The 16375-nt window shown below is 42.5% G+C and overlaps 1 protein-coding gene across 6 annotated transcripts in view; it reads right to left on the minus strand.

Annotated features, from left to right (window-relative positions):
- Positions 1-16375, minus strand: part of sin3b (SIN3 transcription regulator family member B) — a 51110-nt gene that overhangs the window by 14916 nt on the left and 19819 nt on the right. For all 6 annotated transcript variants that reach the window (XM_072244497.1, XM_072244492.1, XM_072244493.1 and 3 more), the window contains 7 exons: positions 15318-15470; positions 13681-13809; positions 9649-9738; positions 5499-5617; positions 4320-4530; positions 860-976; positions 269-507 (listed from right to left, as the gene is read on the minus strand). In XM_072244497.1, coding sequence (XP_072100598.1) covers positions 269-507; positions 860-976; positions 4320-4530; positions 5499-5617; positions 9649-9738; positions 13681-13809; positions 15318-15470 — 1058 coding nt within the window. The remainder of the gene's footprint in view (positions 1-268; positions 508-859; positions 977-4319; positions 4531-5498; positions 5618-9648; positions 9739-13680; positions 13810-15317; positions 15471-16375) is intronic.

Genomic DNA, 16375 nt, shown 5'->3' on the forward strand with positions numbered 1-16375 from the left:
CAGCATGCTTTTGAAGGTGTGGAACAGCCAAAGAATCTGTGCCCAAAGGATGATACAAACCACAAGCACCAATACTGAAGCTGAAAGTCTTTAAACATATATTCCTGAACTCCTTTGTCCCCCCACCCCCACCACTCTGTACACCAAACTTTGCTCAAATCACTTCTTCATGAATTTCCCTCCCCAACAAACCAATTCCTGCCAAGTTACCCTTAGCATGCCTTGTGGCTTGGAAGAAAGGTAGCACTTCCCATTTATTAAATCTTACCGTTTCAGTACCACAGGTACAGCTGTTGCTGGATTTTTCTTAAGTCCATCGATTATTTCTGGTGCTTTATCACCATAGATACGATAGATGGCTCTGCGATGGATAACCTCCGACGTTCCTCCCAGACAATTATCAAGGTGGTATTTCTCCTGATCTTCTGGAGACATCCGGGTTAGTTTCTTCTGCACACTCTCAAGCACACGGATTGTGGCAAGGTTGGTTTCCAGGACAACATCAAGCTATTTGTCAAAAAAAATCCAAAGCAAATATTATAACTTCAGTATCCTTGGCAACCCATCCACTTCAAACCCAATTCCACACTAATATTGAAAACAGCTTTCTCTCAAATCCCAAGCAATTTCCAGACTAATAATACCCAAACAGTGATCAGCTATTTACCATTTATCAAAACCCATCCCAACCTCAGAGCCAGCAGATCTACTTCTTTCCCCAGTCTGAGATTGGGTGCCAAAAAAGACAAGGACTAGACCCGGTAAAGTGCCAAGACAGGGCCTTAACTTCAGTCCCTGATCTTGTGCCGACTTTTTAAGTAATTACAGCAGGTTCTGCTTATCAAAATAGTGACAGTACCTCAAATCTCTCATCCTCACAACGATGAAGCTGCTCCTCATATGGCGTTTTCTTAGAGCTGACAAAGGTGGAATCTTCTGACCAAGAAGGGAATGAGACCCAAGTATCATTGAGAACCTAACCCAGAAGAAATCAAAGCAGTTAATCAGAAGGACTCTGGGGTGTCTGTCAGTTAGTGGGTTCACAAATAATGCAATATTAGACTGTAGCTGCAAATCTCAAGCGAGGAATAAGAATTCCAGTGTTCAAAGCAAATCGTGCTTTAAGACTATAAAATAAAAGAGCAGAATTAGGCCATTTGGCCCATCAAGTCTACTCCACCATTTCATCTTGGCTGATAAATTTCCCTCTTAACCCCAGACTGCTGCCTTCTCCCCATATCTCTTCATACCCTGACTAATCAAGAACCTATCAACTTCTGGCTTAAATATACCCAATGATGGCTTCAACAGCTGCCTGTGGCAGAGAATTCCACAGATTCACCACTCTCTGGCTAAAGAAATCCCTCATCTCTGTTCTTAAAGGATACCTCTCTATTCTGAGAATGTGTCCTCTGGTCTTAGGCTCTCCCATCAAAGGAAACATCCTCTCCACATCCAATCTATCGAAGCCCTTCAACATTCAACGGGTTTCAATGACGGTCCCCCCTCATTCTTCTGAATTCCAGTGAGTACAGGCCCAGAGCCATCAAACACTCTTCATATGATAAGCCTGTCAATCCCGGAATCAGTTTCGTGAACCTTCTATGAATCCTCTCCAATGTCAGCACATCCTTCCTTAAATGAGGGGCCCAAAACTGCTCACAAATACTCCATGTGAGGCCTCGCCAGTTCCTTATAAAGCCTCACCCTTGCTTTTATATTCTCGTCCTCTCAAAATGAATGCTGACACCACATTTGCCTTCCTCACCACAGACTCAACCTGTAAGTTAACTTTTATAGAATCCTGTATGAGGACCTCCAAGTCCCTTTGCATTTCAGATTTTTGTATTTTCTCACCATTTAGAAAATAGTCTATGCTTTTATTTCTTCTACCAAAGTGCATGACCATACACTTGCCAACCCTGTATTCCATCTGCCACTTCTTCGCCCATTCTCCTAATCTGTCTACAGTCTTCTGCAGCCTCTCTGGTTCCTCACACTAACTGCCCCGCCACTTACTCCACCTACCTGCATATTGTCAGCAAACCTGGCCACAAAGCCACCAATTCTGTCACCCAAATCATTGACATAATGTAAAAAGAAGCAGCCCCCACACCGACCCCTGTGGAACACAACTAGTCACTGGCAGTCAATCAGAAAAGGTTCCCTTTATTCTCACTTTTGCCCCAGCCAATCACCCAATCCTCTATCCATGCAGGTACCTTTCCTAGGACACTTAACTTGTTAAGCAGCCTCATGTGTGGCACCTTGTCAAAGGCCTCCTGAAAATGCAAGTATACAATATCCACTGATTCTCCTTTATCTATCCTGCTTGTTATTTCTTCAAGGAATTCCAACAGTTTTGTCAGGCAAGAGTTTCCCTTTAGCCATGCTGACTTCAGCAAAACCACAACCACATCCTTAACAATCGACTCCAATATCTTCCCAATCACTGAGGTCAGACTAACTGGCTTATAATTTCCTTTCTTCTGCCTCTCTCCCTTCTTGAAGAGTGCAGTAACTTTTGCGATTTTCCAGTCCTCCAGCACCATGCCAGAATACATTGATTCTTGAAAGATCATTACTCGAAAGCCATTTTTTCAGAACCCTTTCCACTGGATATTACCCTTGCACAACAGGGAGTGTGAAGGAGCAGCATATGCTTGGGTGGGGAGATTAGAGGGCAGGGATGGGAGAGGGGGAATAAGCAGATGGACCTGAGCTACCTGCGCAGAAAGCATTGTTCTATGTCCACGTTCATCACCATAAGATGGAGGGAGCTACCAGCTCAGGAATTCAGCTTTTAATACAGAGGCTTCTAATGCAAACAATTGAAACTTAAGTTCTTAATGCCCAGAATCATCACATTTCAGTTTAGTTCACCAATTAAGGAGGAGGAGATGATGGCGACGTGACACAGTGCGCGTGGCCTCTCCGGTGATGAATATCTGTAATCTGTCAAGTAGGAAGCCGTGCACAATTCTGATTTGATGGAGGCAGACACGAGAGCACAGAGGAACATCTGGTGAAACTTCTGAAATGCCTGCTTCGCTGCCGCTACTACTGTGTGATCCGAAATCTCCGGAGGGGAAGACCCCGGATCCTCCGCTTTGCTTGTTGCTCGGTGGCCGGGGCCAGGGTCGAAGCGCCCGGCAGAGATGGTGCTCAGTGTCAGAGGGCTGGTCGGAGGCTCAAAGTTTTCGAACGGACTCAGAGTCGGACTGCGGTCGGGTGCTTCCAGGATGCAGCATCGGCAAGTTTGCGGTGCTGGAAGCTCATGGCAGGAAGAGTTTCTTCCTTCTACCGTCTGCGTGAGATTTTGGGGCTATCGGGACTTTGAGACTTTTTTTTTACCGTGCCCATGGTCTGCTCTTATCAAATTACAGTATTGCTTTGCACTGTTGTAACTATATGTTATAATTATGTGGTTTTTGTCGGTTTTAGTCTTGGTCTGTTTTGTGTTTCTGTGATATCATACTGGAGGGACATTGTACCATTTTTTAATGCATGCATTTCTAAATGACAATAAATGAGGACTGAGTGTCCTCATAATCTAAATTATCATAACACAGTGTTCACTGCTGCTCACTGATGCTAGAAACTCTTAACAATAATTGTTGAAGTAAATGGAAATGCAATGCTTCTGGGCATTAAGAACAGAAGTGTTAAGGGAAGTGAAAGATGCCGAGTTTCAAAGTGATACAAAGGAGAACTTCAAAATCAAGAAGGGAAGGACAAACTAGCCCAAGCAACACCTTTCCCGAGTAGTCATGGGGGGGGAGGGGGTGAGAAAGTGAAGAGCAAAATCGTGTTAAACCAAAGCAAAATTGAGTTTTCATTTCTTATTGGTTCATGGGATCTGAATATTGCTTGTAAAGCTATACAGTTCATTCCTAATTGCAGTTCTTGAAGTAAACAGCTTGTTAAGCCACTTTAGAGGATAGTTAAAAATCAACTAAATTGTCCAGGGTTGGACTGAAGCAGGCCAGGCTGGGTGAGGATAATAATTTTCTTCCCATTTGATTGTACTTTCAAGGTCACCATCACCGATTCTACCTTGTTTACTTGATTAATTATTTAAATTTAAAGTCTCAAATCAGATTCAAAGTCTTGTTACCTCATCAATGTCCCAAACCTCTGGATATGACTAACAACGCATCCACTTTTCAAAAATGTATCCAGAAGTGAAGATATTACAAGAATGCCCTCCTACGATGCCCCTCACACCCATCAGCTGCAGGTCTCACTTATCTGAAGTACTTCAAGTTCTGATACCTTGATGTCACCCCACTTGTACGTTTCTCTGGAAGCACTCATACCTCCTTGCAGACTGCAGTTCGCCCACTGCACTTCGGTTGCTGGTAGGTTTTAGGCAGAGCTCTGTAACTGGAGCCCAACCTCTTACAAGATGCGTAGTCAATCTCTCGGGCAATCCCATCCACTGGCCGATCTCTCTGCAAAGGCTGTGTGAGTGAGAGTTCCTTCTGGCCCAAGAACGATTTGAAACGTGCAAAAAGCTCTGGGAACTTCCTGCTTTCAGAGTGGAGAGGATGAGAAGAGGGACAGAAAAGAGGTGGGGAGAAGGCAAAAACGCGTACATTGAAAAAGTTTACATAGAAAAATCATCCTTATCCATCCACAGAAGGAGGTTTGCCCTTCCATACACAATCAAGCAACCAACTGCAGAGTTAAACCCTAAATCCCCCTCTTATAAAACAAAATCCTTGAATGGGCCTTTTTATTTATTCTTTTTCAGGATGTAGACACCTTGTTAGTAAAAGTTGTGGATGTGGGCTTTCTTTGCAACATTTAAGAGAAGATAGGGTAAGTGCGTAGATGGAAGGGGTATGGAGGCTGTGATCTAGGTAGTTCAGGATAGGATGATGCAGAATAACAGTTCAGCATGGACTAGATGGGCCAAAATGCCTGTGTCTGTGCTGTAGTGCTCTATGACTCTAAGTAAAAATTGACGATTAGTACAAGTTAAACCCCACTCATTTCTCAAACAAGAGAAAATCTGCAGATGCTGGAAATCCAAGCAACACACACAAAATGCTGTAAGAACTCAACAGGCCAAGCAGCATCTATGGAAAAAAGTACAGTCAACTTTTCGGGCCAAGACAGCCCTGCCAAAGGGTCACGGCCCGAAACATCAACTGTACTTTTTTCCATAGATGCTGCTTGGCTGCTAAGCTCCTCCAGTATTTTGTGTGTGTTGCCCAACTCATTTCTAGCTCCTTTATCTGTCTAACCTCACACTTGCAGGCAATAAGGAATTTAAAGTACTGTCACCATCTTAGTTGAAGTAGCATGCAAATGAATCACTTAAAATATTCTCTTTAAAAATATCTTTTAACAGGAAACCACAGAAACTGAGAGGAATGGCAGAATGACAAACCATGAGTGTGTATCGCAAAACTCAGGAGACTGTGAGTCGAACACTGACAGGTAATGTTCAAGACTTCTAACCTTCAATGAATGATTATGAATGAACTTACCCCAGGAATGGGGTGACCAGCTGAAGGAGCTCAGAGCCAGACACCACCTCCTGGTTGAACAGGGCGATGCAGCGCAGGAAATTTTCATACACTTCCTGGCTCTTTAGAATCCTGCGGACCTGGGGTGGGAATGGGTGGAGGTAATCAAAGTGCAAAGTGAATTTACTATCAAAGTACATACATGTCATGAAAGACTACCCAGAGTTTCATTTTCTTGTGGGCATTCACAGTAAATAAAAAAGAAACACAAAAGTATCAGTGAAAAGCTGCACACAATGATGAACAAACAATGTGCAAAAGACAAACAAATGGTGCAAATACAAAAAATATCAGTAGATAAATAAGGAATAGATATTAGTGAGAACATGAGTTGTAGAGTCTTTGAAAATGAGTCCACAGGATGTAGAATCAGCTCAGCGTTGAGGTGAGTGAATTCATCTACTTTGGTTGAGGAAACTGACGGCTGAGGGATAGTAACTGCTCCTGAACCTGGTGGTGTGGGACCTGAGGCTTCTGTACCTCCTTTCTGATGGTAGTAGTGAGAAGAGAACATGGCCTGGATGGTAGGGGTCCTTGATGATGGATGCTGCTTTCCTGTGACAGTGTTCCACGTGAATGTGCTCAATGGTGGGGAGGGCCAACGAGTCACACACTCGCCAATCAGTATCAGTGAAGCTACTTTAAGGAGCAAAGCGCAAACTTCCCGAGGAGATGTCTCAGAACTGCTCTGTGCAGAGGTGTTCTGCTGAGCCATAAATAGAGGCACACAAGGCAAAATCACTACTCAGAATCAGAATCAGCTTTATCATCACCCGCAAGTGTCGTGAAATTTGTTAACCGAGCAGCAGCAGTTCAATGCAATTCACAATATAGAAGAAAAAATAAAGTAAATCAATTACAGTATATGCATAATTGAATAGATTAAAAATCACGCAAAAACAGAAATTTATATATATTTAAAAAGTGAGATAGTGTTCAAGGGTCAATGTCCATTTAGGAATCGAAAGGCAGAGGGGAAGAAGCTGTTCCTGAATCACTGAGTGTGTGCCTTCAGGCTTCTGTACCTCCTACCTGATGCTAACAGTGAGAAAAGGGCATGCCCTGGGTGCTGGAGGTCCTTAAAAATGGACACTGTCTTTCTGAGACACTGCTCCTTGAAGATTTCCTGGGTACTTTGAAGGCTAGTACTCAAGATGGAGCCAACTAAATTTACAACCCTCTGCAGCTTCTTTCAGTCCTGTGCAATAGCATTCCCACCCCCCATACCAGACAGTGATGCAGCCTGTCAGAATGCTCTCCACGGTACATCCATAGAAGTTTTTGAGTGCATTTGTTGACATAACAAATCTCTTCAAACTCCTAATGAGGTACAGCTGCTGTCCTGCCTACTTTATAACTGCATTGATATGCTGGGACCAGGTTAGATCCTCAGAGATCTTGACACCCAAGAACTTGAAACTGCTCACTCTCTCCACTTCTGATCCCTCTATGAGGATTGGTATGTGTTCCTTCGTCTTACACTTCCTGAAGTCCACGATCTTTTGTCTTACTGACATGAGTGCCAGGTTGTTGCTGCAATACCACTCCACTAGATGGCATATCTCACTCCTCTACACCCTCTCATCACCATCTGAGATTCCACCCATAATGGTTGTATCATCAGCAAATTTATAGATGGTATTTGAGCTATGCTCAGCTACACACCCCTGAGGTGCGCCAGTGTTGAGAGTCAGCGAAGAGGATATGTTATCACCAATCCGCACAAATTGTGGTCTTCCAGTTAGGAAGACGAGGATCCAATTGCAGAGGAAAGTACAGAGGCCCAGGCTCTGTAACTTCTCAATCAGGATTGTGGGAATGATGGTATTGAATGCTGAGCTATAGTCGATAAACAGCATCCAGACATAAGGTGCCCAAAATCTACTAGATAGCACAATACAACTGGAAAGAAGAAATTTCATAGAATAGGAGGCTGCCTTTTAGGCCATCATGGTTGCACGTGCTCTTTAAAGGATATATTCAAACCAGTCTCAATCATTACCCTACTTTTAGCTTTAAATATTCCAACTTATTTTAAGTTTTTATTGAATCGGTTTCCACTGCCCTTTAAGACGTGTCACAGAACATTCCCCAATAATCTCTCCACTCAATATACCAATTGACCTGTGATTATCATTTATCCATTTCTCTTCTTAAAACAATACAGTTGACACTTAATATTTGAGGGCGATCTATTCTAGAAACGGCCACGGATGCAGTGTTTATATATTGTTCGCAAATGCATCATGCTTGTTTGCTGTCATGGCAACAGCCTTGAAATTAATCAGCTGGCTTGTTGCAATTTTTTGTCAGAGAGAGACTGCAACGTGCCAGGAAATCCTGACAGCATGGCACCACATATAATCAGATCCAGAATATAGCTCAAAGATTGCAACACTAAACAGGAATGAAAAGTTAGTAGGGGAGCCTGCTCCACCAAAGACAAATGCACCCTGAAATGATCTACTACTGAGAGTTGAGCATTGCTAAAAGGCTTTATTGGTGCAAATAATCCAACTAAATTCAAAATTTCTAATCTGAAATGTTACTTAACTTGAACTGCATTTGTGGCTACAAGGATGAAGGGACGAGATAGATGTCATATGCAGAGTGATGCTGCTCGCATTAGGTGCTTCTGTCATGCTGCACCACAGAGCAACCTCACCAGGAATAGAGCACCAGTGGGTTTCAATTGTGAATCTGTGAAACCTCCAGCACCATACCTATGCCAGAGTTACTACAGCTTCCATTATTTCCCCCCTTGTGTCCCCTAATAACTTTGATGCACTTCTTCCAGTCAAGCAGGTGCCGAGGTGCATTGTACGTTGATGCTGTGGCTCAGAGCTAGGTTTATCTTTAGGCTTATCGGGATGGTCTTGGGGAGTAGGAGGTCAAGTTAGGGTTTAGGTACAGAGCTGAGGGGGGAGTTAGAGGAGGGCAGTAGTAGATGAAGAGCCTGGGTGGGAGTTGAAGCCGGGTCAGTGCACTCCACAGTCAAACATCAGTGATCCAGGAGGTTGAGTCATAGGCAATGAGGAGCCCAGTGTTCCCCACGTCAATGACCAGTCCTGGGTTAGAGTTCAGGATGGGGCAGAAACCACAAGGACTGGTGACCTTACCCACCCACAATCACCGGGATTGAAGGGCCATGCCAGTCTGAAAGCATGCAAGTTGAAGCCCGAAGATCAAATCTGGCAAAATCTGAAATCCAGAGCACATTGTGTCTACAGGTGGAAGCCTTAAGGTTGTAGACAAAAGGTAGAGTTCCGAAGGAGTCACAAGAGCCCAGGTCACTGGAGTCAGAGGCCTGTACAAGCCTGGAAGTCAAGGCCTAAAGGTCAAACCCATGATCAACGAGTCGAGGGGTGAAATCCAAAATAGGAGGCCCAATATCTGCGAGTCTGAAAATCAGCAACAAGGATTAGAGGCTTGGAGTTGGCCTGGGGTTGGAACCCATTCTACGTATGTGAGAGAGGGTGGGTGGGTGGGTGGGAGGGAATGGAATGGATGGAAAGGGGCTGGTTTTTGCTGTTCCTATCTTGCTTTATTTTGTTCTGTTGTTGCTAGTGTTGCTCTGTGGAAGATTGTGGGCATTCAATATTAGCGCTTGAACATGTGATGACATTAAAGGCTCCCCCCCAGCATATCTTTAGGCGTGCTGGTTGTTAACACAAACAACACATTTCACTGTTTTTCGATGAATATGTGATAAACTTGATCAATTCAGATTATCTTCTCAAACTCTTCTCAATAACCAAGAAGAACATCTTCAGTTCCTCTATTCTTATTGCAAAACTGAGCTTTTCCACTCCTAACTTTCTACTAAATCTGCTGTGGCAACTGCCACAATATTATATGACTGTAAAGTGTACTAACCAGAACTGCAGACAATGTTTCAGTTAAAATCTAACCAGGGTTTTGTAACAGTTCAGCACCCCCTCCACTATTAATAAGCTCCAGAATCCAGAGGGTATTCTCTTATAACAGCATCCTCAACATTTCCCATCACTTTCAAGAAACTCTGAATATTCTTTGTCTCTTATTCCTGGTTGCACTTTAAAAAAATAATTCAGAATGCCATCAAATGCACACATGAATTCAGCAGACTCACTCTGTCAAAAAAGCTGAACTCTCGCAAGGTCCCATGTTTGCCTGCAGAAGCCAACGACCGGTCCTTCACACTCGACAACTTCAGCTTTTTCTGAAAAACATTTCAATAATGATGGAGCGTTGAGACAATCATCAGAATATTAAATAACCCCAAACTGAGCAATGAATGACAGAACTCAGAGAGCTTACTCAACAGATCAAATGGAAACATAATGACCAAACCAAAATCAGAAACACCTGGATTACCCACATTAAAGTAGTCCTCAAATTTGGAGCATTTATATACTTTGAGAATGCTTCTCCCCCAGTCAGAATGTCTAGAACTAATCTTAGAATAAAGTAACTAACTACCTAAAACATACAACCAAAGGATTGCGAATGTTTGGAATTCTCCACTACCATTCCGACACCGCCCGCGGGTCCGTCGAGGGATAGTGATGGGAGTCTCGTACATTGTCTGCAGAGTAGGTCTGGAGAGTTCAATCATCAGGTTTTTGCTCCACTTGTCAGTGGGCACCACAATAGTGCAGCTGTTTACGCTAAGCTATTACAGGGTGTGGCCTCAAAGTTCAGAGTTTCGTCCCGGCATCCTCTAAGGAGTCTCTGTGGAATGCGTGGGTTTTCTCCCCCAGGTCCTCTGGTTTCCTCCCACAGTCCAAAGATGTACCGGGTAGATTAAAGGGTCATTATAAATTGTCCCATGATTAGGTCAGTGTTAAATTGGGAGTTGCTAAGCAGTGCGGCTCAGAAGGCCTATTCCACACTGCATCTCTAAATATAAATTAATAAATCTCTCAACTTTGACACCGATCCTCAGATGCTTGTGAAGTGAACTTCGCAAGAGTGTCTTGGCTGGGAGCAACTTTGCCATATTGATTCAGTACTGCAGCTGATGCCAAGTGATCCACCCGGCTTTATTCTTGCTCTGATAATGGAATAACTGAATGGGCTGATCAGCCACTTTAGAAGGTATTTAAGCCTCTACCTCTTACTGTTTCAGAATTGAGGAGCTGATCAAAAGTCAACTAAACTGGTGGCTCTGGTATTACATATGTACCAGATGAGGATTTCCTTCCCTGAAGATAGTGAACCTGATGTGTTTTTACAACAATCAAATAATTTACTGGCTAGAAAACTGCAATCTCTTTAAAAAAAAACAGAAGTCTCTATCACAGGAACAGGCCCATCAACACTCAAGTCTACATCACAATTATGCCAAATGAATCTAATTTGTCTCTATTCCCTGCCTGTTCATGTTCAGTCTCAATGCCTCAAATGTTACTAAATTATCTGTTTCTTGTTATCTCCCCTGGAAGTGCATCCCAGGCATCTATTACTGTGTGTAAAAAAAATTGCCTTGCAAAATTCTTTTAAACTTTCCTTTGATCACCTTAAACTTAACCTCTTTCCACCACAGGGAACAAAATCTATTAACCCTATACCTCTCATTAATATACTTCTATCAGGTTGCCCGTTAGCCTCCAAAGCACCAGAAAAAAACAAGACAAAAAAGTTGTCTAACCTTACCTTATAACTAAAATACCCAAACCCAGGCAATATCCTGATGAACCTCTTCTGTACTCTTTCTAGAACCTCCATGTCGTTCCTATAGTATAGAAACCAGAACTCTAAATGTGGCCTTACATTTTACATGGCCGCAGCAAGATTTACCAACTTTTAGGTTCAATGTCTCGACTGATGAAGGCAAGCATGAGGTACAGCTTCTTTTCCACCCTATCCACTTACTTTGCATTTTTAGAAAGCTAGGGACTTGCGCCCCAGGAGCCATCTGTGTATCTCTGCTCCTAATGTTCCTGCCATTTAATGTAGCCTCTTGCATTTAGTCATCCAAGAAGTAACACCTTCCACTTGTCAGGATTAAACTCCACCTGCAATTTCTCTGTTCAGATTTTCAACTGATAACCTGCTGTATCCTCTGACAATTATTCTCACTATCCACAACTCCACCAATTTCTGTGTTGTCAGACCACTACGTACATTTTCATCAAAATCAGTATTATATATTACAAACATCAAAATTCTGATGTACATCTGATTCTTGTGGAACACCACCAATCACAGATTTTCCTGTCTTCTAGAACCAATCCAATTTACCAACACAGATTCCATGTGAATTAATCATCTGGATCAGCCTACAAGTGACTTGGTCAAATTACATTATTATTTCAAAATCCATCGACCTGGCCCCATCAATCTTCTTTACCAATTCCTTAATCAAGTTTGTAAGACATGACCTCCTCTACACAAAGCCACGCTGACTATCTCTAACAAGTCAAAGCTTTTCCATGTGCGAATATATCCTATCCCTAAGAATCTTCTTCAATAATTCCCTACCACTGATGCAAAGCTCATAAGCCTCTAACTCCCTGGTTTATATTTATTGCCCTTCATAAAATGAGTAAAAGCAATGGCTTCTGCCACCTCATGTGTGGCTAAAGAGGATTTAGCAAGCAACACATGCAAGAGGAGATATCAATCTCTGTTTAGGTGCCAGTAATCACCTCTGCTGCTTTCCTCCATCCTGGGATAAACATCAAGCCCTGGAGAGTTACCCACCTCGATATTTTTCAAAATACCCATCACCACCACCCCGCTTCATATTGTAAAGCCCTAGAATACCAACATAAACCTTCCTGATATCACTATTACCCATGCCATTCTCCTTGGTGAATGCCAATCTGAAATACTCATTAAAGACCTTAACAATTTCCCTTCTCCTTTCTTGCTACCTTCTTGTGCCTAATACATGTATGAAATGCTTGGGATTCTCCTTAATCCTAGGCACCAGATTTATATAATTACTTGAATTTAAATACACTAGCTGCAATGAAGGAATTCAAACTCATTTCTTCCAATTAATTCTCAACTACTCCAACTGCTGATCCAATCACTTAAGTGCTTTGCTGTTATACCCCATGTATTCTTTATTCTTTGTCCAGTGACTGCTTGATGGGCAGTACAGAAGATTTCCTCCATCTAACCTCAGAATCAGGTTTATTATCACCGGCATGTGACGTGAAATTGTTAACTTAGCAGCAGCAATTCAATGCAATACATAATATAGAAGAGAAAAAAAAATAAAAATAATAACTAAACAAATAAAATCAATTACAGTATACGTATATTGAATAGATTTTTAAAACACGCAAAAAACAGAAATACTGTATATTAAAAAATGTGAGGTGGTGTCCAAAGGTTCAATGTCCATTTAGGAATCAGAAGGCAGGGGGGAAGAAACTGTTCAAGAATCGCTGAGTGTGTGCCTTCAGACTACTGTACCTCCTACCTGATGGTAACAGTGAGAAAAGGGCATGGCCTGGGTGCTGGAGGTCCTTAATAATGGACGCTGCCTTTCTGAGACACCGCTCCTTGAAGATGTCTTGGGTAATTTGTAGGCTAGTATCTGAGATGGAGCTGACTAGATTTACAACCCTCTGCAGCTTCTTTCGGTCCTGTGCAGTAGCCCCTCCATACCAGACAGTGATGCAGCCTGTCAGAATGCTCTCCACAGTAAATCTATAGAAGCTTTTAAGTGTATTTGTTGACATGCCAAATCTCTTCAAACTCCTAATAAAGTAGAGCCGCTGTCTTGCCTTCTTTATAACTAAATCGATATGCTGGGACCAGGTTAGATCCTCAGAGATCTTGACACCCAGGAACTTGAAGCTGCTCACTCTCTCCACTTCTGATCCCTCTATGAGGATTGGTATGTGTACCTTCGTCTTACTCTTCCTGAAGTCCACAATCAGCTCTTTCATCTTACTGACGTTGAGTGCCAGGTTGTTGCTGCAGCACCACTCCACTAGTTGGCATATCTCACTCCTGTATGCCCTCTCGTCACAACCTGAGATTCTACCAACAATGGTTGTATCCTGTGTGGTGTAATTAATATCCCACAAATTGATCAGCACAGTGTTCAAGACAATGAGACACAAATTTTGGGCCCCAAACTACAGTCATCAGGATGGAGATGAACACTAGTTTTCTAACTGTAAATACATGTGTAGCTTACCTTGAGTGGAGGAGGCACTTGGGGCAGCAGCGTGGTTCGCAAACGCTTCTTGCTTTGCGAGTGTTTAGATCCATCGTCTTCATCGATCATTTTACTCTCGTCCTTTTCAGATGCAGCACTTCCAGTGAACTGAGAATTGAAAGGGAGACTTCAAATCTCAAAGATATGGCAATAGTTCCACAACAAGTGAGATATACAAAGTATGAAGCACAAGCTATAAACTTGTGAATATCACCATCGCGCTTCCTGATACTCACAGCCCGACATCATAGAACAAAGTACAGTACAGGAAGACCCTTCAGCCCATCAAATGCCTCTTAAATGTTAACATATTTGCTTGTAACACCACCCCTGCCAACGATTTCCCAGCACCTACCATTCCCTATGCAAAATTTTGATTCACACATCTCCTTTAAACTTTCCACCCCTCACTTTAAACCTATGCTCTCTATGCCTCTCACAATTTTAAGTATCTCAAATAGGTAGCCACAATGCTTCAGAGAAAGCAATCCACATTTGTCCAACCTCTCTCCCATCTGCCACTTCTCAGCCCAGTTCTATGTCCTATCAATGATATTGTGTGTATTTAAAGAAGAGTTTGACAGGCTCTTGATTAGTAAAGCATCAATGATCACGGGCAAGAAGGCAGGAGATTGGGATTGAGAGGAACAATCAATCAACTATCAAATAACAGAGCAGACGCAATGGCCTAATTCTGCTTTATGTACTCTCCTTACCCCAATTACTCTCCAATCCAGACAACATCCTGGTGAAACTCTCCAAAGTATCCACTTTGTTCCCAAGTGTTAACTGCACATAATTGTCTAAACTTGGCCTACCTGAAACTTTATATGGTTGCAAACAACTTGTCAACTTTTATACTAAATAGCTCAACCAAAAGTGGCAGAGCTGCCATAATCTTTCCGTACTACCATATCCACTTTTGTTGCCTCTTTCAGGGACCAATGGACTTGCACCCCAGGATCTTCCTGTATATTAATCCTCCTAAGTGCCTGCCATCTACTCTAAGCTTTTCTCTTGCATTTGACCTCCGCTGTTGGTAAGGGCATAATCACATGCTTTGAAAGTTAGCATTGTTACAGGAAAACACAATTCAGATGAAGTAATTGAATTTCATCTCAAATGAGTCCACCTGTAATAATACAGCATTTCCTTCATCTGACAACGCAGGACCTGCCAGGATTGCATGATAAAAGCACCTTAAGTGTGAATGAAATTCTCCAGGGAGGAGAATGAAATAGACAAGTGAGGATATGCTGATGTTTGTGATGAACCCATTGTGCAGCAACGTGCAATCTGAATCAACGAAATGGAGGAATCTGTGGCACCAATCAGGGCATTCAGGTAATCCAAACATGAAACTGTCCTCCTCATTCGAAAATAAACCACTGCACCACAGACAAAACTGACAGAATTTGCGGTGCAGCATTGTGACAGTTTGGAGAAGAGCATTTGGATTTAACACTAAAACCTTATATGGCAAACTTATGGGCTGGATATTTGACCCTTTAAAATGAATCACCTATTTTCTAGAGAGATTTGTAAAGTTCTCAAGTGTAGTTATGGTGGAGAGAGGTGGAGAGAGGCGGAGGGAGGCAGTGGGAATTGTGACATACCAGAGATCGTTTGGCATCTGGTAGAAATTGGCCAAACTCGGTCAGCAGATCTTCCTGGCCTCGGAACAGGTTGGCAACCTTTGCAAAGACTTCATCTTCGGTCATGCCGCAGTAAGGTTTTCCCTTGGTGTCTTTTACAATTAGCTGTTCCTTCTAACAAAAGAGAAGGATGGGTGTTTATTAGGATACAAGAACAGTACTGGCACAGGCTACTGGCGGAGTTGCTTAAACACAAGTAGGCCTCCTCAGCAATACGAGAAGTGCACAAGTCCTTGGAGTACAACGTACTGTATATTTCCTGCATTAAGAAATCTCACTGGTATTTGACAGCATAAAGCAGTTACATGCCATTCAGTCTAACTCATCAATGCTGGCATTTATGCTCCTTACAAGACTCCCCCATCACCCCTCAGTTCACCCAATTAATACATCTTTTTATTTCTTTCTCCCCATATATATTCACACTACGGATGTATTAAGTATCGTCTTTCACTAATAGCCTTTAGTTCTGGATGCCTTTAGAAAAGAAACATTGTGTCCAACAACATAAAAACAAAAGACGCATTATATAATAGAGCAAAAATTAGTGGGAAGGCCAGAAGATTGGGAAGCTTTTAAAAACCAACAGAAGGCAACTAAAAAACACCCCAAGGAGGAAAAAGATAAAATATGAAGGTAAGCTAACCAATAATATCAAAATGCATACAAAAAGTTTTTTTTTCAGATATACAAAGAGTAAAAGAGAGGCTAGAGTAGACATCAACCTGTTGGAAAATGATGCCGGAGAGCTAGTAATGGGGGACAAAGAAATGGCAGACAAACTGAATGAGTATTTTGCATCAGTCTTCACTGTGGAAGACACTAGCTGTATGCCAGAAGTTTGAGAGCATCAGGGGTAGAAGTGAGTGTCATTGCCATTACCAAGGAGATGGTGCTTGGGAAGCTGAAAGGTCTGAAGGCAGTAAAGTCATCTGGACCAGACTGACTACAACCCAGGGTTCTGAAAGAGTTAGCTGAAGAGATTGTGGAGGTATGAGTAATGATCTTCAGGAATCACT

This window comes from Mobula birostris, chromosome 26 (genome assembly GCF_030028105.1).
Source record: "Mobula birostris isolate sMobBir1 chromosome 26, sMobBir1.hap1, whole genome shotgun sequence".
Taxonomy (NCBI): domain Eukaryota; kingdom Metazoa; phylum Chordata; class Chondrichthyes; order Myliobatiformes; family Myliobatidae; genus Mobula; species Mobula birostris.